The sequence below is a fragment of the Balaenoptera physalus genome (genome assembly GCF_965194825.1).
Source record: "Balaenoptera physalus genome assembly, chromosome: 16".
In the NCBI taxonomy this organism is placed as follows: Eukaryota; Metazoa; Chordata; class Mammalia; order Artiodactyla; family Balaenopteridae; genus Balaenoptera; species Balaenoptera physalus.
Genome location: NC_138898.1, coordinates 51620525 through 51643815, shown reverse-complemented (window position 1 = coordinate 51643815; position 23291 = coordinate 51620525). Strand labels below are relative to the sequence as shown.

The 23291-nt window shown below is 63.1% G+C and overlaps 1 protein-coding gene across 3 annotated transcripts; it reads right to left on the bottom strand.

Annotated features, from left to right (window-relative positions):
- Positions 1–1415: 1415 nt before the first annotated feature.
- On the bottom strand, positions 1416–23269 carry CAPN15 (calpain 15). 3 transcript variants are annotated; one of them, XM_082430844.1, is made up of 13 exons: positions 23036–23266; positions 14822–15116; positions 7500–8928; positions 6503–6711; positions 6236–6419; positions 5932–6155; positions 5069–5194; positions 4845–4997; positions 4313–4474; positions 3973–4199; positions 3610–3776; positions 3353–3531; positions 1416–3271 (listed from the first exon to the last, which is right to left on the bottom strand). In XM_082430844.1, exons 2-13 carry the CDS (start codon positions 15001–15003, stop codon positions 3094–3096), a joined length of 3420 nt encoding a protein of 1139 aa, XP_082286970.1. In that variant the 5' UTR covers positions 15004–15116; positions 23036–23266; the 3' UTR covers positions 1416–3093. The 3 variants fall into 3 exon arrangements, with proteins under 3 accessions (XP_082286970.1, XP_082286972.1, XP_082286971.1); XM_082430845.1 differs by having other exon boundaries at positions 3124–3267; positions 23036–23269; XM_082430846.1 differs by lacking the exon at positions 14822–15116 and having other exon boundaries at positions 23036–23264.
- Positions 23270–23291: the final 22 nt, after the last annotated feature.

Here is a 23291-nt window from a genome sequence, read left to right as displayed (position 1 = left end):
GCCAACGGGTGGGCAGCCAGGCGGCCTGGGTGAGGGGCCAGAAGGGGGTCGTGGGGGGATCTGGCCCAGCAGAGACGGGGAGGGGACCGGGGATGTGGGGAGTGGAGGTGGGCTCCGGACGAGGGGCCCCTGTGGCCGGAGGGTCAAAGACACAGCGGGCAGTGGCTGAGGCGGGGAGCGGGGCTGGGCGGTGTGGAGGCGGCTTGCCCTCTTCCGACCCTCGTCCACCCCTCGCACAGGCCTGGGTCCAGGTTCCACCCGACGAAGGCCGAAGGCCCAGCAGGCCAAGTCCACTCCTCGAGCCGGCTCCCCTTCCTTCTCCCGCATCACGGTGGCCGCCCCCACCCAGGGCCCTGACCCCGCCCCTGGCTGGACCACCACCTGAGCCCCCGCCAGCACCTCCCATGAGCTGCCGCGTCCCCACCAAGGGTGTCGCCAGCGGGGGGCCCCCAGCTCCCATTCCCCTCAGCCTCTCCCTGCTGGAGCAGGGGTGCGAGGGGAGCGGGTGCTGGCTGGGGTGAGCCGGGGTCTCCAGGCCAGCCGACAGGGTGGGCACGCAGCCCCCACCCCACTGTGGAGACCCCTGCTGGGCCTCTCTGATCTTGCTTCCTGGGCCATCTTGGGGCTGGAGGAACGTGGGTGCAGGCTGCCCGGGACGTCCCAGTGGTGACGGGGGAGCCCAGCCCCCGGCCCACGGGAGAAGGTCTGGCGTGGCCACGCAGCCGTGGAGCAGGGCGGGCGTCTCTGGGTGCTGAGGGGAGATGTGTTGTGGCAGCTCCCCTGCTGCCCGAGGCCCGCCTGGAGCCAACACTGCTGGTGGCTTTAATTGCTTTCACATTCGATAGGCTGGCCTGTGACAGGCCTCTTACACGCGCCGAGCGGCCTCTGCACCCCAGCCCCCCTCTCGGCTAGGAGGCCGGGCCCGCCGCCATTCCAACCTGGGAGCCCAGGCTGGGACTGCAGGCTGTGTGCCTGGTCCCGGCCGCCATCTGTAAAATGGGACAGGAGGGAGGGGGCACAGGACCCCACCACCCGTGGGAGACAAACTTTTCTCCCTGCCCCTCACTCCTCTGCTCCGCCCATGACTCTGATGGATGCAGAAAGGCGCCCTGAACGCAGATGTCTCTCTGGGAAAAGCCAAGCACACATACGGTCCTTCTGAGGCTTCGTGGGGACCAGTCTGCCAACCACTGTGGGGTCTGGCCTGAGCCTCTGTCCTACCTGGATACCCAGTCCTTCCTGGGGTGCAGGCAGCTGGTGAACAGGGTACCCCTAAAGGCTCCCTGTGAGGCTGGCCTGGGCACTGGCTCAGCCACCCCGAGGAGCTGTCACCAGGAGGGCCTTGGTGCCCTTCAGCCCTTGGAGGAGAGGTGAGGGGCCAGGAACCCCTGGGAGAGACAGATGAGGAGGAATCCTTACAAAACAAAACATTTTTATTTGGTCCATCGGAGCCTGAGTCTGGAAACACCCATGGAGAATCATCCTACAGGGATGGTACTGACAATTGATAAAATAGCCTCTGTGTCAGAAGAGCTGCCGTATGTACAGGGTTAAAAATACTCACAGCTCAGAGTAAAAGGAGAAATATAAAGGAGGCCCAAAGGGGAGTCTAGTGCTTCTGGGTGCTTCTCCAGGTGTAAACCCACCCCCCTACAAGTCCCATGGGAAGCGAGGGGCCACAGACTGGGCCACACGCTGCCTGGGGGCTGCAGGACAGTGAGGCCAGGTGGCCCAGGAAGCCGGCCTCAGTCATCCTCAGGCAGACACAGAACTCAGGGCTGAGCAGCCACAGGGAGGACGCTGGGCTTCTGAGGCGTGGAGGGGCTGGGAAGGGCCACACCCTGCATGTGCCTGGACAGGGCTGGCCAAGGATTTCTCCTGGACTGTTCCTCCCAGCAGAGGTCAGGTGGTGCTGAGGACAAACCCCCTCACCAAGCACAGGGCTGGGCCTGGGCTCAGGACCACCTGACCCACTGCCCCAACCCCAGCCTGGGGCATGGCTTCAATCCTGGCTGGCGCTCCAGGAATTGCATAGTGTCCCTCCCCACCCCTGCTTGAGCCCATGGTCACCAGGCACCTGCCTCCTGGGACACTGCTGGGACTCCAGGAACCCCTGCTTGCCTCATGAGGGCTTGGGGGGAGATGGGACCTAGGGACAAACTGGGGAGAAAAGGCTCCTGACCTCGTGCCCCACAAAGGGGGTGGGTTCCTGCTCTCACCTGGGGTTCTGGCCTCTGACCTTCACAAGGGGGTGGTCCCTGCTCTCATCCTGGGGCCCTGACCTCTGACACACCAAAAAAGGGACTGTCCCTGTTCTCATCTGGGGTCCTGGCCTAACCCCACAACTGTGGGTAGTCCCTGCTCACCCCAGGGTCCTGGCCTCTGACCCCCCAAAACGGGGGTGGTCCCTGCTCTCATCCTGGGGTCCTGGCCTGACCCCCAAAAATGGAGGTGGTCCCTGCTCTCATCTTGGGGTCCTGGCCTGACCCCACAAGGAGGGTGGTCCCTGCTCACCCCAGGGTCCTGGCCTCTGAGCCCCCGAAATGGGGGTGGTCCCTGCTCTCATCCTGGGGTCCTAGCCTGATTCCCCAAAATGGGGGTGGTCCCTGCTCTCATCCTGGGGTCCTGGCCTGACCCCTCAAGGGGGGGTGGTCCCTGCTCACCCCAGGGTCCTGTTCTCTGACCCCCCCAAAACAGGGGTGGTCCCTGCTCCTATGCTGGGGTCCTGGCCTCTGACCCGCCAGATTTGGTTTTGTGAATGGAGCTCTTTGCTGCCTTACCCAGGCAGGAGGCCCCAGGCCATGGGAAGGGGCAGCCTTACCTTGGCCCTGGCAATCTGAGCCAGACCTCAAGGTGGGCTGGTCAGAGAAGCTGGCACACAGCTCCCTCGAGCTAGAGGCCACTTCGAGGTATTCTGCTTGGTGGTTATGAGGCCCTGGGTAGGAGGGAGGGGCAGGAAGGAAGGCCCAGGGGAAGATGCGCCATGCCGCTGGCGCTCCCTGGGTGGGGGTCCTGAGATTCTGGTTCAAGCATCCTGTGTTGGGGTCTCCCTCGTAAAGTGCGTGTGGGGGCAGGCAGGTGGGGGCAGGGTGGTCACAGCGGCCGAGGCCCATGCAGGCCAGCGACCTCGGGCGTGAGTGGGGGGCTGTGGCTGCCCTTGGAGGCCGTCCAGTCACTGAGGAAGGCCTGGGCCGCCTTGCGGTGCGCCAGGCGGTGGGTGATGGAGAAGCCGGCGTTGCCCTCCAGCTGGGACAGGATCACCAGGACCTGCCTGGGGGAGGGGGGCCGATGAGGGCCTGTGGAGGCTGGGGGCCGCGGGGCGGTGGGGGGGTGGTGGTGCAGGGGTGCCCACCTGTGCAGGGGCGGCACACTGTCCTGGGTGCGCAGGCTGCCACGCGTGGACACCACGTTGAAGCTGTCGGAGCAGTCGCACTGCACGTGCAGGTAAGACTTGGGGTGCCGGTTCTCCACCACCACGATGAGCCCCGCCCAGCCGTGCGTCAGGTAGTAGCAGGTCATGCCCTCGCGTCCCTGGGTGCAGGTAGTGCAGGTGTGGGTGGGTTGGTGGGCAGCCACCGCCCTCCCCCTCCCCCCCGGACCCACGCCAACCTCGTGCCGCTCGCCCCTGCTCTCCGTGAGCAGGATGATGGCGTCCGCCAGCGTGGTCGGCTGGGCCTCCACGGGCTCCACCATGACGAGTCTTGAGCTGTACACGGCCAGCACGTGGCCGGGTGGCTCCGGGGTGCCGCGTGGGACCCCTGTTGAGGGGCTGGAGACTGTGGGGGACACTGGGTGAGGAGAGCGGGCAGACCTCCCCGCTGGGTGCAGGCAGGGCTGTGCCGGTGTGGCAGGGCGGTTACCCTGCGGAGTGGCCGGAAGGCGTGGGTGGGGGTCCATGCTGGGCCTGGGTGGGGCAGGGGTCCCACCAGCGGGCCTGGGTGGGGGTTGTGTGAGCGGGCATGGGTCACTCACCCTGTGTGGCTGGTGGGCCCGGTGCGGGGCCCCAGTGGTTGAAGGCACAGCACACCACGGCGTACTCGCCGGGCTCCAGCATCACGTCGCAGTTGACAAACTTCTTGACTGCACGCTTGCTGTGGGCCAGCAGGCGGCCCAGGCTCAGGCGGCCACCGCTGCCGAATGAAGCCCGGAACACCAAGACGCACAGGTCCAGGAGGTGGCTGTCCACCGAGTCCGTGCGCCTGCAGTGGCCCACAGGGGTCACGGGTGGCCAGGCCCTGCCCAGCTGTCCCGCCCCTTCTACCCCGCCCCCACCCCTGCCAGGCCCCACCCCTGCCACCCCGCCCCCACCCACCTGCTGCCCTCCTGGAAGAGGGCGAACTCCAGGGACGCACGCTCCAGCACCGTGAGGGCCGTCACGCCCACCGGCCCGCTGGCCGAGCTGGGGAAGCAGCCCTGCACACGCGCCTCCTGCCAGTCCGAGTGCACCTTGCAGATGTCCACGGAGTCAAAGTACCTGGGCAGCAAGAGGACGGCCCTGCTGAGCAGCCCCCATCCTCGCTCCGGACACGGCGCTCGTCCCTGGGCAGGGTAACCCCAGCAGGCATTCTGCCCATCGGGATCTCTTGGGATCAGTGTCCCAGAAGCCCTGGTCTTGGCTGTTGCCTGTGGACACCACCAGGGGGCATGAAGCCCTAAGGCTGACCCACAGACAGAGCCCTGGCAGAAACACCCCCACCCTGTGCTGACCCGGATTCCAGGATGGACCAGGCCTCTGGTTGGCAGGAAGGACAGGCCAGGCTCCCCGGGGAAGGACACCGCATACACTGGGGCAAGCAGGGCAGCCGTGGGGCCGACACTGGACATGGCTGCCCAGCGTCCAGTACCTGATGAAGTCGCTGTACTCCATCCAGAAGACGCCTTCGCTGCTGCCGTGCGGCATGAGCTCGCTCCGCAGATGCCCCGGCCAGTGCGGCCACTCGTCCGACCAGCTGCCGTTCCAGGAGAAGCGGCCCCACGGGTTACGAAGGCGCAAGAGCCTGCGGACCACAGGGTTGAGGGCCACGCTCATGCCCCCATGCCCCTGCCACATCCACACACCCACACTTACCTGGAGCCCTGGACGTCACGGACGTCCAGGATGGAGTAGGCATGGCGGGGGCGCAGGCCCAGGCTCTCGTAGGTGGCATCATCCACCTTCATGTTGCCTCCCCCACAGGAGGCGCCCATGAGGAACCTGTGCAGGAAGAGCAGCCCCGCTGGCCTCAGTAACGGGCCTCAATGACGCGGGGGTGGGCTCACTCTCCAGGGGACCCCTGCCGGCCCGGACCTGCCTCCGGGGAGGTGCAGCACGAGATGGGGGGCCCTCCCTGCCTCTGGGAGACCCACGTGAGACACATGGGACTCAGGAAGTGCTGGCCCAAGAGCTCAGAGGGCTTGCGCTGGGGGACAGGCAGACCCAGGGCCCTCGGAGGCCTGGTGAGGCCGGCTGATCCTGCCAGCTCAGGGCTGCTGCTCCCTGAGGGGTGGGGCCGCCTAACTGCCCAGCAACAGCTGAGTGCAAGGGTCCTAGCACCAATGAGCTGTCTCTCCCAGGCCTGGGGTCCGGGACCCCCCCCAGACACTGGCCAATGCGTGTTGGGGCTCAGAAGTCCCCCCGACTCCCCCCACCCGTCTGCCCCGGCTGCTGCCGCCAGGTGCCTCTGTGGGGCTCACTCCACACAGCTCCATGAGGATGCTGATGGTCATCACCGGCCCAAGTCAGGACAGGGCCTTCTAGGTACAGGCCAACGGACAGCATCCTGCCTGCTGCTACCCTGCCAGGGCAGGTGGGACGGGCAGTGCAGCTGGGGAGCCAGGCTCCAGCTGGGGTCAGCCCATGCCCGAGATATCTTGTGAGACGTGGTACAAGTCAGAGGGCGCTGGCCCCGCCTCTCCCACCACTCCATGCCCCAGCATGGCCGCTCCTCTTACCCAGCCTCCTTAGAACTCAGCATTTTGGCCCAGATGAGGTCAGTGTCAACTGGTTCCTCGCGGGGGTTAGTGGAGCTGACCTGCAAGGCCAAGCTCTCACAGGGGGCGCCGGTGAGCGTGGCCAGGCCCTCGATGGCGCGCCCGGCCTGGAGGGCAAAGTAGGAGCCATGCAGCTTGGCCAGAGCCTTCTCGATGAGGGCCACCCACAGCTGCTTGCGCTGAGCCTGCAGGGGGGGGCTGGAGTTGTGAGGCCTGCTGCCGCCCGGCCCCCGCCTGCCACCCACCCCGTGCCCGCCGGCGCCACCTGGGAAAAGAGGAGGAAGCCGGCCTCGTCGCAGGGCAGCATGTCGTCCACCAGCACCGTTGTCCATGTGCCATCCTTGCAGAGCCGCACCTGGTAGGCGCCCTCTGCACACAGGCTGCGCGTGACCATCACCCGCTCGACCAGGTCCGGCCGCTCGGCCAGCACCGCCAGCGCACTCAGGAACCTGCGTGAGGTTGGGGCTCACGGAGAACACGGCCCGCCTGCCTGCCGCCCACTGCCCGCCCCGAGTGGGTGCCCCAAACTCACCAGCAGTTCCCCAGGAGCCCCTGAAGGATGTCTGAGGGCCGGAGAGTGTGGAACACGGACCACGAGGTACTGTGGTCCCTGAACACAGAGCAGTTGATCTCGTGGGGCCGCAGCCACTGTCGCACACGCTGCTGGACGCTGTCGCCCGCGGGGAAGCCCACAGACTTGGGCCCAGGGGGGAAGCTGTCGTCCACAAAGTTCACGCCATTCTGCAGAGACCATGGCCACAGGCTCAGGTCAGGCTGGACCCACTGCCCAAGAGAGCACCCTGCTGCCTGAGCCCCAGAGGAAGAGGTGGGCACATGTATAGCCCCCTGACCCTTGTGGATGGCTTGGCCGGGCAACAGGTCAGTGGGAAGTATGTGAGCCCCAGGGAGAGGGTGCAGCGCCCAGCCTGTAGGCTGCGTGGTGGGCTTGGGTTGCAGGGGGCCTGGGTGGCCTCCCTGCACAGCCCACTGCACTGCAGGCCCCAGAAAGAAAAGTGGGGGGACCTGACAGGGGCAGGGCAGCCAGAACACAAGCTCCTGGATGGGCTGCCAGCATTGACAGAGGGTAGCAGCATGAGGGGGAATGGACACCCTCTCCAGGGACGCCCCTGGGGGTGGGTGATGCCCTGGGCTCAGGCCTCCTGCAGCTCCAAGGGAAGAAGGCATGAAGGGGCACCCCAACCCTGAGTTTCAGCAGGGTTTCTGCGGCTTCGGGAAGCACCAGGCCTGCCTGTTGGCGTGAAGCCGCTACCTGTCCCCACCTCCCTGTGGGGCCACCATCTGCAGGAACTCACAGTGGGGCCGAGGGGTCAGGACCACGGACTGTAGGGTCATGGACCCTTGTGGACACAGAGGGAGAAGGGTCCAGCACACTCAGGCGAGCAGTGACCTGGTGGCCCCACCCAAGCTCAGGGCCGGCAGGTGCTCTGAGCTTCGGGAAGAGGGTACCACCCTCCCCCCAGCTGGAGAAGAGACAGCGGGGGAGGACAGACGATGCAGAGGGGCCTCACCTCCCGGCAGAAGGCCACAATGTTCTCCCACAGGGCCTTGGCCTCGCCCTCGTCCGTCTGCCGCCGCTTCTCCACGTGCATGCTCTCTCTGCGTCTCAGGGGTGCTGCACCCCGGCGCTGGGTCACCAGGAGCTGGGGGGTGTGGCAGGCGGCACAGTGCTTGGCTCGGGGCGTGTTGAGTAGGGTGCAGGCAGGGCAGGCCCACTGGCCCGGGTGCTCAGATGGTGCTGTGGGGAAGAGGCGGCCAGCCTTGTGGGCCAAGCAGGGCCCGGGCTTGTCCACGCTGCAGTCGGGGCTGCGGGTGGGAGGCTCGCCGTGCTCCTGGAAGCCATGCAGCTTGGAGCAGCCGCACGCTGTGCAGCGGGAGGCAGCTGTGGGGTTCCTGAGCGTGCACTTGGCACACGACCAGGTAGTGAAGTCAGGGCTGGAGGGGCTAGCGGGCGTGTAGCGCACGGTGTCGCCGGCCAGGTCAATGACGTCGCTGCCCGGTGTGGCGCCACCAGCCTCACAGTGGGCAGGGCTGGCGGGACCAGGTGGGCGCAGCGTGGTGCCACCCTCAGCTGCCTCTTCCTCCAGGAAGCTCAGCCGCTTGCCCGACAGTAGCTCCGCCAGGCGGGAGGTCCCGGCCGCGGTCCGCCCCAGGCCCTGGGGGGGCCCCTTGGAGCTGGCAGAGGGCGAGGGTTGGGTGGCCTCAGGCACCGGTGGCTGCAGCTGGGGGGGCACCTCGCGGCGGCTGCGAGGCACAGGGTTGTTCTGGAGGGTAGGCGAGAAGGGGCTGAAGGGTGGCCCCCGGGGAGGCTCCTGGTCCGCAGCAGAGGGAGGGTTGGCATCGGCACCTTCCCCGGGCTGGGGCGGGGCAGGCATGACGGGGAAGCCTGCAGGAGCCACGACTTCTGGGACCACCAGGGCCTCGGGAGGAATCCTGGGCAGCGAGAGTTTCCGCGGCCCCCCACAGGCCGAGCAGGAGCTGGCCACGGGCGTGTTGTGCAGTGTGCAGCGCTGGCAGGCCCAGCCACTCCCGGATGCGGCCGTACTCCCCTCTTCCCCCTCCACCTCCTCCGGCCGCCCCCCTACTGGCTCCACGGCCGCCAGCCCTGCCGTCCGCGCAGGCCCTGCCTCCTCCCCGCAGCTGCCCTTAGGCTCCGGCAGGACCCCGTTGATGACGGGTAGCAGGGAGGCCCCGGGGATGGGCTCGGGGGCAAAGCCACACACTTCGCAGGCCGCCCTGCCCAGGAGGTTGCGGAATGTGCAACGGGTGCAGGGCCACTTCTGTTCCTCCACGCTGAGCCGCAGGATCTTGTCAAGGTCAGGCTTGTGCCGCGGGGCCTCGCAGATGGAGCACTGGCGCTGGCCGGCCGGGTTCAGGAAGGTGCAGCGTGCGCAGGACCACTCCCCGACCGCAGCCATGGGCCCGGGCGAGTGCGTGTGGCTGCAAGGGAAGGCCGCGGTCAGTGATTTTTGACAAGGGTGTCAAGATCATTCAATGGGGAACAGACAGTCTTTTCAATCAATGGTGCTGGGAAAGCTGGGTTTAAATGCTAAAGAATGAGCCAGAGCCTTACCTCATGCCACATTCAACAATTAACTCAAAATGCATCAATGACTTAAATGTAAGAACGAAAACTATAAAACTCTTCGAAGAAGAAAATGTGAGTAAATCTTCATGACCTTGGATTTGGCAATGTATTATTAGATACGATACCAAAAGTACAGGCAAACAAAGTGGAAAAAGAAGAACTTCATCAAAATTAACAACTTCCATGCTTCAAAGGACACCATGAAAAAAGTGAAAAGGTAACCTAGAGGAGAAAATATATGCCCATCATCTATTTCTGATCAGGGTCTAGTATCCAGAATATATAAAAAGTTCTTATAACTACACAACAAACAACCTGTTTTTAAAAATGGGCAGAGATGGGGACTTCCCTGGTGGTCCAGTGGTTAAGACTCCGTGCTCCCAATGCAGGGAACTGGGGTTCGATCCCTGGTTGGGGAACTAGATCCCGCACGCCAAAACTAAAAGATCCCACATGCTGCAACTAACACCCAGCACAGCCAAATAAATAAATAAGTATTATTAAAAAAATGGGCAGAGGACTTGAGGAGACTTTCCCCCAGAGATACACAAAAAGCCCATGAAAAGATGCTCAGCACCAGCAGCCATCAGGAAAATGCAAATCAAACTACTACAAGGTACCACCTCATACCCAACAGGGCAGATGGTAACAGCACTGGCGAGGATCTGGAGAAACCACAGGCCTTCCCTACGTTGCTGGTGGGAATGTAAAATATTACAGCTGCTTTGGAAAACAGTTTGACAGTTCCTCAAGAAGTTAAACAGACTTACCACAATTGTGACCCAGCTATTCCACCCCTAGGTATATGCTCAAAGAATTGAAAACTGGTGCTCTTCACAAACACACATCCACACATGCTCATGGCAGACCTGCTTACAACAGTCAAAAGGTGTAAACAACCCAAGTATCCATCAATGAATAAATGGATAAACGAAACATGAAGTATCATTCAGCAACCAAGAAGAACGAAGCACCAACACACAACACCAACGAGCCCCGAAAGACACAAGAGGCCACACGCGGTGTGATTCCATCCACAGGAAATGTTCAGGACGGGCAAACCCAAAGGCAGAGAGGAGCCTGATGGTTCCTGGGGGCTGAGGAGGTGGGTGGGAGCAGGGCTCTGGGAGCCTCTGGGGGGGGCAGAGCTGGCCCCGCAACCCGCCTCTTGAGGACTAACCCGGGTGCGAGGGGCGTCCACGCTCCACACACACAGTCTCCTAACCTGGCTGTAGCTGCTCTGCTTGGCAGAAAATTCAACTGTTCTTTATAACAAGGCATGAAGCTTGTGCTTCTTATGGTATGTTTGTGCCAAATCCTTCAGGAAGAAAGAAAAGTTCCCTCTTCAAAAAAAACAAACAAGGGACTTCCCTGGTGGTGCAGTGGTTAAGACTCCGCACTTCCAATACAGGGGGCCTGGGTTCGATCCCTGGTGAGGGAACTAGATCCCACATGCCGCAACTAAAGATCCTGCATGCCTCAACTAAAGATCCGCATGCCTCAATTAAAGATCCCGCATGTGGGCTTCCCTGGTGGCGCGGTGGTTGAGAATCTGCCTGCCAATGCAGGGGACACGGGTTCGAGCCCTGGTCTGGAAAGATCCCACATGCCGCGGAGCAACTAAGCCCGTGAGCCACAATTACTGAGCCTGCGCGTCTGGAGCTTGTGCTCTGCAACAAGAGAGGCCGCGATAGTGAGAGGCCCGCGCACCGCGATGAAGAATGGACCCCGCTTGCCGCAACTAGAGAAAGCCCGCGCACAGCAACGAAGACCCAACACAGCCAAAAAATAAATAAATAAATAAATAAAAATTTAAAAAAAAATAAAAAAATAAAAAATAAAGATCCCGCATGCCGCAACTAAGACCCAGCTCAGCCAAATAAATATTAAAACAAACAAACAAACAATGTCCCCCAAGCAGCGCACTGTTCCTTGGTCCAGAGCAAACCGTGAAGCCGCCTTCTCGGGCGTGTGGCTGAGACTCACAGGCTGCCCACAGCACCCAAGTGGGTGTACGGGCCCTGGGGTGACCAGCACGGGGGTGGGGCCTGGCCAGGTCAGCTTTGGCCTTGGCTTCTGCACTACCAAAAGCCTAAGAAATCTGCCTGGAGATGACTGGAGCCTCCCCCACTGCTCCCCACTGAGAGAAGGGCCCATGGTCAAGGCATGGGTACATGTGTGCCCACACAGACACACACGTGCACACGCACGCTGGGTCCTGGGCAGCCTCCACGTGGGACCCAGGCTCAGAGGATGGTCTTTTGCCCTGGGTGCCCCACCTGGCCTGCAGAGTTGGTCTGATGCTTTGTGGACCACCTGCTCCTGGCAGGGGTGTCCAGGGAGAAGACTTGGGCCCTTGCCCCCAGCACAGGACAGGTGGGCCTGGGGCCCTCCTAGGACACACCTGCCCTCAGCTCCAGGCCCCTGGGTCCCAGACATGCTGAGCAGACACAGGAGGGGGAGAGAGCCCAAGTCCCACCCACTCTCATGACCCAACAGCTGGCCAGTCCCTGGGCCAGATGAACATGAGGCCACACCCAGGACACACAGCAAGTGACACCTGGAGGCGGTGGGAGCTGTGCTCCCTCAGGGACCCCTGCGGCCCACACCTCAGTCTGCACCTCAGCGTCACCAGGTGGGCGGAGATGAAGTGGCTCTGGGGTCAGCGACCAGGTGTCCGGAGGAGCCCTGGGCCTTCACCCCCACCCCCTCAACTACCCTGCTCTGGTCTCCACACACAGGGTCACCCTCACAGCCACCTTGGTGTGCTGGGGGCCCAGGACCTGGATCCCTAGAGTGTCCGAGGTGAGGCCAGAGCACCAGACAAAGCCTGGAAGTCAGAGACCAGCATACCGAACTCCAGGACACGGGCGTTACTCCGCACGACAGGAAGGCCAGCCAAGTGGGAAACGGACACGAAATACCTGCTTTGCCCTCAATTCCCTGGGGCTGCAACACTCAGCTCCAGTTCAAAAGGGAGGTGATGGAAGGGCCTGGGACACGCAGGGCCTGCAGGAGCCTGGGGACGGCCTTTTCCTCCCCAAAAAAGCTGAGAGGAGTTAAGTGTTGTCCCCACTCAAGGACCCTGCTTGGTCAGGCCAGCAGACCCGAGCCCAGGCTCCCAGGCAGGATGTGGCCACCTGACCCCCTGCTGGTTCTGAGGGGCACGTGGGCCCCTCCCTCCAAGGTCATCCTCAGCCAGCCTTGGGCTGTCCTCTCCGCCTCTGTGTCCCCAGGGGAGGCCCAAGCTCGTAGGTGGTGGATGCCCGTTACTCCTCAAGGCCTCGCAGCTCCTGGCCTGGCTTGGTGGTGGGTGTCACGCCCAGACCTGGAGGCTCTTCAGTGAAGGGTGGGCTGCATGCGGCGGGTGTCCTCACGATGCCCGGGGCCCATGAGAGCAGGGGAAGAGTCAGCCGGACCGTCTGCACGTGCACGTCCACGTGTCCAGGTATGGGTGTGGGGAGGGGTCCTGGCAGCCGGCCTTTCTGCCCCTCTTCCTGCATCTGTGGCGCCCAGCCCCCCACGCCGCTCCTTCTAGTGTCCATGCTGGGTGTCTGGATTCCTCAAGGTCACTGGCAGCTCTTCCCACAACTTGCTCCCAGGGGCAGACAGTACCTGCCTGGAGTGCCAGGCCGGATGCGCCAGCCCGCGGAGAGGCCTGGCGGGAGGCCAGAGAGTAAGAGAGGGCGCTGCCTGCCCAGGCCACTGGCTGGTCAGTGTGAGCCAAGATCCAACAGGCACACACGCGCTGGGGCACAGGGTCACCACCTCTGCTGCTCACCGCAGCCCCCCCGCCCCCTGGACCCAGTAATTCTACCCCTGGCGATTTATCCTGAGGACATAAATACGCAGAAATAAAATGACACGTGTGCATGGAGAAAGGCGTGAAGAGGTGCACCAGCCACTGGGGATAAGCTGATCAAACCAGCATGAGCGACCACCTCAAATCACCAGGAGGCCAGGATCAGAACGGTGGGCGGTAACAGCATTGGGAGGGTGGGGAGAAACCAGAACCCTCCCTGCCCGGCTGGTGGGGATGGGAAACACTGCAGCCACTGTGGAAAACAGCCTGGCGGTTTCTCAGAAAGTTAAACATAAACTTACAATAAACACGAGCAACTCACTTCTATGTATCTACCCAAGAGAAGTGAAAACACACGTCCATGCAAAAACCGGTACACAAATGTTCACGGCAGCAGATTCATAAAATCCATGGGCGAAGAGCCCAAATGTCCATCAACTAATAAGCAGGTAAACTCCACACAGTGGAGCATCATTCAGCCATAAAAGGAGTGAAGCACTGATACTACACCATGGATGAGCCCGGAAAACACAATGCTCGGTGAGAGAGGCAGACACAAAGGTGTGATTCCCTTGACGTAAAACGTAAAATGTCCACTTTTGGTCTCTGTGGCAAATCCACAAAGACCAAAAGTGGATGAGTGATTTCCAGGGGGTGGGAGGTGACCGCAAATGGACAGGAGATGGGGTCTCAGAGATGCTGTGAAACTGGATCGCGCTGATGGCTGCACAACCGCACACGTGGACTAAAACCACTGAGCCGCAGGCTTAGGAGCGGAGGGTCTGGCGGTGGGTTACGTTACACCCCGATAAAACGCGTCACTGATACAGTAACAAGCGAACTGAGGCGATTTGCTAACTCCTGGTCCCTGCCACCATCCGCTTCCCAGCACATCCCTCTGGACCTCAAGCCCTCATGACTCCGTCCACTAGGGTAACTCAGACAAGACCACTTATACTACCCCTGAAGCTTCCCAGGAGGCGGGTCCTGCTCCCACTCGCCTGCTGGCCACCTAGACGGTGAGCCCAGGACATGCGTGGGGCCCACAGACACCAGGAAACTGTCCTGCACAAGTGGGCTGTGTCCGAGAGAAGTGACAGCCAAGGGCGGCTGGCAGGGGCCTTCGGGAGATGGAGGAGGGTGTCTGCTACCCACTAAGCCCAGGTGTGGGGGCCCAGGAGAGTGAGGCTGCTTCTGGCTGGAGGTCCGTGGACCCTGAGTGTCTGCTGTGCACCAGGTACCTCTCCCTCCAGTGAGGCCGCAGGACGGGGCAAAGGCGGGGGCGTCCGTGTGTGCGTGGCTGACGTCGGAGCCCAACTCACCCAGACGTGAGCAGTGGGCACAGTGCCCGGGCTGCCCCACGCCCGTCACCCCAGCACCCCAAGGGGAAGCTCTCCAGGTGATCCAGGGCAGCCAGGGCGGGTCTGAGCGCAGCCACAGCTGCAGCTGGCGGGAGCTGGTGTGTGCAGCCTTGCCAGCGGGGACCCACGCCCCCCTCTGCTCCCTTGCAGGCAGCCACATCAGAGCAGGGCACCACACACGGGTGGGGGGCCAGGGCAGTGCCCCCCAAATCCCATGGGAAGCAAGCCAGCATTCTCGGTGCATGCTGTGCCCCTGCCCCTCCCCACCCAGCAAGAAGCTCCAGCTCCAGCAGACAAGCAAGCCCCGGGCTCAAGGTGGGCTGAAAGGTCCCGTCCCAACCACCTCCGACCAGCCGGGCGAGACCTGCAGCCCAGCTCCAGGAGGGGCCGGCATCCCGGGCCTTCTCTACTGAGTGAACAACCCCAGAGCCTCTCGGGTGTCTGGGGGAATGTGAGTTGCCAGAGGACCCTAAGGAACAGGGACCCCACTTCTCTGAAAGTCCCTCTGATGAGGAAGGGGCACCTGACAGCAGCACCCGCCCCTCAGGGCCCCTCGGGGCCACGCCATCTCCACCTTCTTACCTTCGGGCCCGGGGGCGTGGGGGCTGGTGCTGCCGGGTGACCAGGGTGTCACCCCAGACAGGCCCCCCAGGGCCGCTCCTACACCAGCCGGCCGCTGCCGGGGGCCCCGGGTAGGGCAGTCCCCTGGGGAAGCCGTGGTCCGACTCGGTCTCAGTGGCCAGCGAGGAGGCGGAGCTCCCCATGGCCCCCGCGACGGTGGCCACGCTGAGAGCCAGGCCTGGTCACATGTGGCCGGCGGCGGCTGGCGAGGTGGAGCATGGAGGAGGGCACCCACGCAGGAGACAGGGCGGCCGGGCTGGTCCGAGTCACACAACAACAACAGAAATGACACAGAGAATAAAGAGAGAGAAGAAACAGCGTGATTCACAGGCACCAAGCCCCCAGGAGCCCAAGGAGGTTCCCAGCACACAAGTGGCCTTGGGGTGGCAAAGGAGAGCCCAAACTAGGGGTCCCCACAGCCGGGGTCCCGACAGGGCTGCAGCCCCGGCGCACAGCTCGCCTCCGCCCTGGAGTGGCACCCCCTCTCTGCTCCCACAGGGGAGGAGCGGCTGTGCCACGGTCGCTGGCCAAAAGGGTATCAGCCTTAAAAGAAAGGATTTAGGGGATATTTAGCCAGAGAAAAGAAAAACAAGGGAGGAGAGCCCAGTGGGGCAGGTGAGCCCTGGCAGGACGGCCTCTGGGAGGGGCACTGGGCACCGTCCAAAGTCACAGGGAGGTGCAGTCGCCACCATGGCCCTTCCGAAGGGACAGCTCCCCGCACCCAGAGATGGGTGACCAGGGAGGGACCCGGGAGGCTGCCCGCCTTCCAGGGGGAGGCCAATGGGCCCAAGAGCATCTGCCCTGAAATGGAAGGCCAGGTGCATCTCATTTCAAATAAGGCACGTTCCAGTCAGGTTCAGGGAAGATGCCTGGGCCAGGCTCTGGGCCAAGGTGGGCGTCCAATTGGCTTTTTGGCCAAAGAGGTGACCAGCAGCCCTGCCCCCACCCCCAGGTCCACCGTCACCCAATGACACCCTTCTCCCAGCTTCCAAACAAGTCCCTCGGACACAGGGGCCAGCAGCAGGGGTGGAAATGGTGGACGTGTCCTTGCACACAGGCAGGCTGGAGGGCGCCCAGGCCTCTGAAGCACTGGTCCATGCTGCGTCCAGGGGACACGGGTGGGGATGCCCACACCTAAGTGACTAGCAGCACACGCAGCTCTGGAGGCTGAAGAGGTGGAAGAAGTCTGGGCCCCTGCCCCGTAACGGCTTCAGTCAGACCAGCCGAGTCCCCTGTAGCAATACCATTCACCTGGACCCTTTCCTCCAAGGGACATGGACAGGATAGAGCAGCATAGGGCCCAAAAGGCCTGGAGATCCCGAAAGTCACTTACCACTCAGGCCTCCCCTGCTCAGCACGACCAGAGCCGACGGTGGGGGCAGAGGCCCCAGTGGCCTTTAAAGCCAACACTGCCCACCTGGACCCTGAAGGAAGGGCTGAGGCTCCTGCCGACAGGAGTGCCGTCCAGTGGGAGCATCACACGAGCCTCAGGTGTCATTTCTAACCCTCCGACAGCCACGAAAGAAAGGCAGGACAAGTAAACGGAATCTCTGTAGCATATGTTACATCACCCAACACGTCCAATGTGCTGCCAGGTCGGTTTGGAATCAGGAGGAAACACGCGTGAACCACGTACCACCTATGCTGAGTTGAGGTCCTTCCTCTACTGTGGTTGATGCTCACCTCCACGAAGATGGGCCACACTCCAGGGGCAGCAGCCATGGCCGCCCAAGGTTTCCGTACTGGGCTGTGCTAGAGCACACTCCCAGTGGTCACGTCCATCTCAAGCGGGGTCACTCAAGACACCTGCCTCTCCCATGATTACGAGTCGGACACCACAACAACTAGAACAGCCCCCCTAGGTTCCTGAACCCCACTCCACATAGGAACCCTTCGTGGGAAAAGAGCCCAAGCGTTTCTGACACTCCCCTTTCACAGCCAAATCCTGAGCAGGTGAGGGCTTGAGCTGAAGCTGAGCCCAGTGAAAGGTGTCCATGGAGCAAGACTACTCAAGCCTGGGTCCAGGCCTGTGTCCACTGTGAGAACAAAGGACGGGTGAGGGTAGACAGTCCACCTGCAGCCAGGTCAGGGCTGGCATCACGTGTGCCTGACGCAGGTAGAGCTGAGGGAAGAGTGAGGACACAGCCCTGGACCTCCCGGGGGCCTGTGGGCCTGGCTCGCTGGGAGGAAGGAGCACCAAGGTCCTGTGAGGACCCGCCTGCTCTTCACCGACGCCCTTAGCCTCGGGGGACTGAGCACTCAGGCCTGTCACAGACACTTGGGGTGCACGCTGGTGCCCCTACCGCATGTGAACAGCACACGAGGCACCAAGAGGGGCCAGCTCTGCACCCAAGCCCGGCAGCAGCTGTACCCCACGTGCCAGCCTCCCGACACACCTTCAGGAAACTCCGACCCTGCAATCAAGAGGGTTGGGGGAGGGTGACCTGGAAGGGCCTCTCTGGGGAGTTCTGGGGATGGCAGCACCAACACCCCCACACCCTGCTCGGCCCGCCGGGGTGATGGGGAGCCCTGGCTGCCTGGCCCAGGCCCTGTGCTCCCGCCCCGAGTCAGGTCCTTTCATCCATGCCTTCTTGTGTCCTTCACTCACTCACCAGCGCCCAGGCCGCCTGGGCTCCGACGGCACTGCCCAGGGCCGCTCCCTGGTTGCTCTGTCTCAGGAACAATGCAACATAATCGCGTCTCCCGGCAGAAGCCTGGGCTCAGACGCTGGCAATGCCAGCCTCCTGAGGGCCCGAAGGGTGGGTGTGCCTGTCCCACCGCCCAGACCAAGCCAGTGCCTCCTTGCCCTTGTTCGGGAACCGCTGCCCTAGATCTGAGTGGGATGGTGGCCTAGATCTGGCCTCAGGGAAGTGCAGGCATGGGGCTACGGCAGCCCCCCACCCCCCACCCGGCGTTACCAGCACTCTGCAGCGGCTGGGGACAGCAGGGGACCCTCCCCCAGAGTGACAAGAGCACAAAGGGCCGGACGAGGGTGACCCCTCCTCAGGACCCTGCGTGGGACGCGCCTGTCTTGGTGGTGGCAAACCGGGTCCCGGGGGTGACACCCCACAGCCTCACCCAGCTCACCTCGTCCCACTGCCCTCAGGGCACTTCCCACGGCAAGTTACCCGACTGAGGACTAGGGCTGAGCCGACACCTGGCAGAGGCTGAACCCCAGGTCCAGGGCGGGGAGGCACGGGATCCTTACTCCCTGTACCCCCAACGCTCCGGGGGCTCCCGTGAGTCCTGCGGGCATCAGCACAGGCTGCCCCCGCTAGCCTGTGGGGCGCACACACAGGGCACCAGAGTCCCATGGGACAGCCAGGCTCTGCAGACACGGGCCGCCTGATGATGCTTCCACACGCGTGTACACGCTTCGCCCAGCCGTGTTCACGGTGTACGTGCCCCACGCCTGGCTGGTTTGCCATGTGCCAACTGCACACCACCTCCCACTCAGGGCCCCGGGCGCAAGTCTCGTTAAATCTCATCTTGTAACGACGGTGCTTTCACAACTGCAGCAACCCCAACAGGCCGCCCAAAACCAGCCTGGACAGGGCATGGAGGGAGAGCAGCCGTGAGGGGACCCCAGGCTTTCCCAGAGCATCGCTCCCTGTGCCCGGGTGCCCCAGCTGCACCCACCAGATGTGAAGCCTGGTACTCCTGCCTGAGGGAGGGACAGGCCAGGACACTGAATGAACCCACCTACGTCCCTTCCAGAAACCGGGCTGGGACAACACCCCCCATGCCAGGAGGGCCCTGTCCTAGCATGGGTGGGACAGCATCCTCCCACGGCCACCCTCGAGGGGTCAGGCGCCCATATCAGCAGCTCATGGGCCCAAACCCGCAAGGTGGGAGGGCAGTGGGGTGCAGAGTTAGGGGCTGGGCCACTGGGGACATGGCGGCTCTACCTGGGGAGCACCAAAGGGACAGCAGACACAGTCCAGGAGACACGTCTGCCTTGCAGTGTGCCCGGAATGCCGGGACCACAGCCCCAGGCTTCAGGGGCATGGCGGCCTGCAGGGCTGTGAGGACCAGGGTTCTCAGGGGGGTGCCCACGCCGCTCCACTGCAGCCGGACAAATCCACGGTGCTCGTGCCTGGGCTCTGCCTTGGGAGGTGAGGCTTTGTGGCAGGTTTGCCAAGAGCACATCCACCCAGAGGGCATGCCCTGTCCCTCTCCTGGAAGGGTCTGGACTCTGGCCCCTGGAGCAGCAGCCCCAGCCCCCAGGCTTATCGGCAGGAGCCAGAGTCCGTCGGAGAGTGGTGTCGACCGGCCACATGACTCTGCCTGCCACCCCGAGACTGGGGCCAACCCCGAGGCAAAGGCCACACAGAGGCCGTCCCACCTCCACTGCCCCAGGGAAACACTCCCATGGGAAGTGGCCAGGGACTATGACCCTTTAGAAGCTGCATCTGTCCCTCACCCAGAGGTTGGAGGCCCCAGGGGCGTGGCCTGATTCAGCTGCTCCTTGCTACCTGGTCCAAGGCCACAACTACCTCTAGGCCAGCCAGGGCCATAGGGAACAAGGCCTCCCTCAGCCTGGCTCTGCCCATGGCTGGGGCCACCAGGGAAAGGTGCCCAGGTGGGGCAGAGCTCTGGGCAAGCAGCCAGTAGCCATCGAGACTCATCTGGACCCAGGTCCTGGCACCACCTGGCCACTCCAACTGCCCACAGGGCACATGTCCCCCTGACAGTCTTTTCTAGGAGTGCTGTGAGGCCCAGGTGCCCTCCCAAGCCGGGCCAGAACCCCACAACAGCATCGTCAACCTCTGAGAGGAGACTGTGGAGGTTCTGCTGAAAATTGCTGTCAACGCCCCTAAGAACCAGGTCCAGGAACAAAATGGTAATGAGCACTCCCTGTCATCCAACTTGGGGAGAAATGCTGGAGCCCCAGATCCCTGCCTGCACACACTCTAAGGTGGCCGCTCTGCTGGCGTTTCTGGACTTCTCTGTCTGTCCAGCACCTCAGCCCTGAAGCATCCAGCCACAGGCCAGAACTCAGGGCCCCACTGGTACTGGTCACATAAACGACCAGCAGGTGTCAGGTGGGATTTGCTCTGCTTCTAGGGCCCCTGCTTTCTGGGGAGGGAGGAGCGGAGACAGGCCCCTCAAAATCAAACCCGTGGGTGAGGGGCAGCTTGTCAGCACGGAGGCTGGAGGACAAGCCGTGGGGGTCTGGGCTGCCTCCCGGAAGGAGACAGGGTCACGGCCTGTCCTCTGTCTTTGGAGTCGTACCCGCCTCAGTCGTACGTCATGAAAAATGAAATTATTGTCAGGGAATCAGGGATGCCACCAGGATCTCGTTTCTAGTTCACGAGTTCACTGCCGTCTGATGATGTGTGTGCTTGGTTTTGGCACTGCCACATTTCTGTTCGCCAAGTGGCAGCAGGAGCAGCCCTGGCCCGGGCAGCCCAGTGACCTCGGGCCTCGAGGGTGGCAGAGCCACCTCACAGTGAGGGCACTGGAGCCTCGAACTCACCCCAAAGGGAGGTACCTTTTCAGGAGCTGCAGGGGCTCCAAACACGCGCCTTTCCCCTTCCGTGGGGGGAGGGGCAGGAGGTCCTAGAAGTGTGGATGTGGAGGGGTTGGGTGTGGGAGGACTTCCCCTACTCTGGCCTTGGGCCAAGACGACCCAGAGGAGTAGAAGCCATGGATGCCTTCCTCGGGACAAAGACACCATGACTCTTGTCAACAGCAGCTATCAACCTATTTTCCTTCTGATATTTTGCAGCACCATCCAGGCATGTCCCCCAGCCTGGCCACCAGCAAAAGGGGGTTGCAGCACTTGACCTCAGGGAAGCAGACAGCAGGGTGTGGAGCAGTTGCTCAAGCGAGATGGTGCTGCCAGGACAGGTAGTGAGGCCGTGTGTCCCACTCGGCCTTGTGCGAGTCCACCCTGGGTGCCCCAGACAAGTCCTTACTGGAGGGACAGCACATCCCGCAGGCATCGGGAGGCCCCATGCTGCTCTCCCACAGCCCCCGGCTCCCTGCACTGTCCTGGCAGCACCAGCACAGCCATCTGCAGAGTGACCCAGGATGACAGGGTGTGGCTGGGCAGGTCTCCAAGCCCAAACTCCACCCACAGCCTCCTTCCAGCTCATTCAAAGAAGGTGGAGGCCAGTGACCCTTCCTCATCCATGAGAGGCTGAGAGGGGCCATTCTGGATGCCCCCCCCTCCAACCCCGGAGTTCCCCTCCGAGTTCAGAGCTAGGTCACCAGAGCTGCCTGCCAGCGAGCAGCTGACAGAGGATGCTCGCTGACCACCCTGCCTTGGTGCGAATGGGGCAGTGCTGGGCACAGGGGGAGCTGGGGACAGCCAAAGGGATACCACAGGCCTGCTGGGCATTCTCGGCAGAGCGGGGCAGGGGGTGGGGGGGAGTGGTCCCTGCCTGTGAACTTGGCAGAAAGGATTAGGCAAGAGAGACAAAACCATATTCCTGCTTTGGGATGCTCCTGTGGGTGCCGGGTGGGAGGGCCTGAGGCAGTCCAGGCAAAAGAGCAGGGTGAGGAGCCAGCTGACCCGGAGGCCACGGAGCACCCTTGGTCAGGGTCTGGGCTGCACCCCTTAGGCTCTTCACCAACCAGCTCAGGCCGGTGAAAACATCTGTGGTTTCAGAGAATTTTTAGGGCAGCAGAATCCTTCTTCTCAACTCCATGTATAAAAGACAAACCGTCGGGGGTGGAAGGAAGAGGCTGAAAGGCATCCTCGTGGATCAGAGACCTGGATGTGCAGCCCCATCCAACCCTCCCCAAAAGCCACAGCTGCCCCTCAGCCTCGGCCTCCGGGTCTGTAAAGTGGGGCTTAGTAGAGTGCTACCTGAGAGACAGGGGCCCAGAGAATTTCATGCAGGGCCTGAGAGCAAGGAGTTTCAGCAAAATTACCCCATCAAGAAGGGCAGAGGGGTTTGGAGCCATCCTCCGGATGCAGGATCGGAGGGCCCAGCCACTTCCTGCTCTCAGAGCCTGTGGTCTGGGGGGGGGGGCTCAAAGCAGAGACACAAGATCCGAGATCGAAGGTCCCTGTCTAAAGCTGTGCAATCACTGAGCTTTGGGCCCAGCGGGGCTTAAGCCTGGCTCTCAGTAGGTCACGAGGTCACCAGCCTGGCTGCTCAGGGGAAGCAGCTCTAGAGAGTTTCAGATGCAGAAGAAAAGAGGGGTGCTCCTCCCGGGAGCAGAACGACCTGAGAGGAAGTAAGGGGGGCTCAACACCAAGGCCAGGCTGAGCTGGCCTCTCCAAGACCTGCTCCCACCAGCCAGGCTGCAGAGCAGTGGCTCTCAGGCTCCCCGTCCATCTGGGGCCCTCCTTCTGCAACTTGGGCCAGGGAAACACTACCTCTCTCCCCACATTTGAGAAAAGCACTCAGAAGTAGAAGGATCGACTTACCCCCTCCCCCCAGCCTCTGGGGGCGGGAGGGTGATTACCGGCATCCTCCTAACAGTGGTTCACACAGTCCCCCAGACCCAGGCAGAGGGAGGAACTCAGGGATCTCCAAAGGAGGGGCTCCCAGGAAGAGCTCGGAACTACCAAGCACCCAGCTGAGCCCGTTTCCCTCACAGGACGCCATGGCTCCGAGCCACAGGACCCCAAACTCCCAGGCCTGGCCTTACTGGGGTCCTGCTGCCTGGAATCCGGTCACAAATTCCTGTGTGTTAAGGGGTCCCGAGAGCCAGCCCAGTCAGGGCCACTTGACCACACAAGGCTGCGCTGGTCAGGGTCAGAAGGGCCCCTCCTGTGGGCAACAGGAAGAGCTGGGTCAGCCGGCAGCCTAGCAAACATTCTCAGGGCCACCATGGGTAACTTTTCGGTTCGCTCCAGCGCCAGCAAGAGAGGGACGGGAGGAGGAAGTGTGGTTGGTGGCCAGTGGGCACACAGGGCGCGCCTGCTCCCCCACTCCACGGGGCCGCCCCGGGACACATCCCCTAACGTCGCCGGGGCCGGGACACTGCCCGGAGATAAGGGCACTCAAGGGCAGGAGGGGCTGAGGCCGCCTCCCGTGTCCTTAACACCCTGGGCTGGTCTCCCCCTGCCCGAGGTCCCGCCGGCTCCCCTCTCCAGCAGCGCCCCCAGCCCGGCCGGGACCGGCCAATGCCCAGGAGGCGCCGCCCGTCAGCCACGGCCCCTCGGGGGTCCAGGCCGTGCCCCCGACCCTGGCCTGGCCCAGGAGTGGGACTCACCTCCGCAAACCCGCGGCGCCTCCTCAGTCCCCGCGGCCCGGGCTCGCTCGCCTGCGCCGGCCAACCCACAACTTGTTCTCGGAGAGCGGGCGGGCCCTCTGCCGCCGGCGCGCTGCCCCGACGGCCTCCCGCGCTGAGTGGCGGAGCGGGCGAGCGCACCGACCCGGCCCGACCCGTCCCGCGCAGCGCCCTGCGCCGCCTCCGTAGCGTAGCGCCCTGCCGGGGCCCCGCGGCTACGGCGCGCCCGGGGCGCACG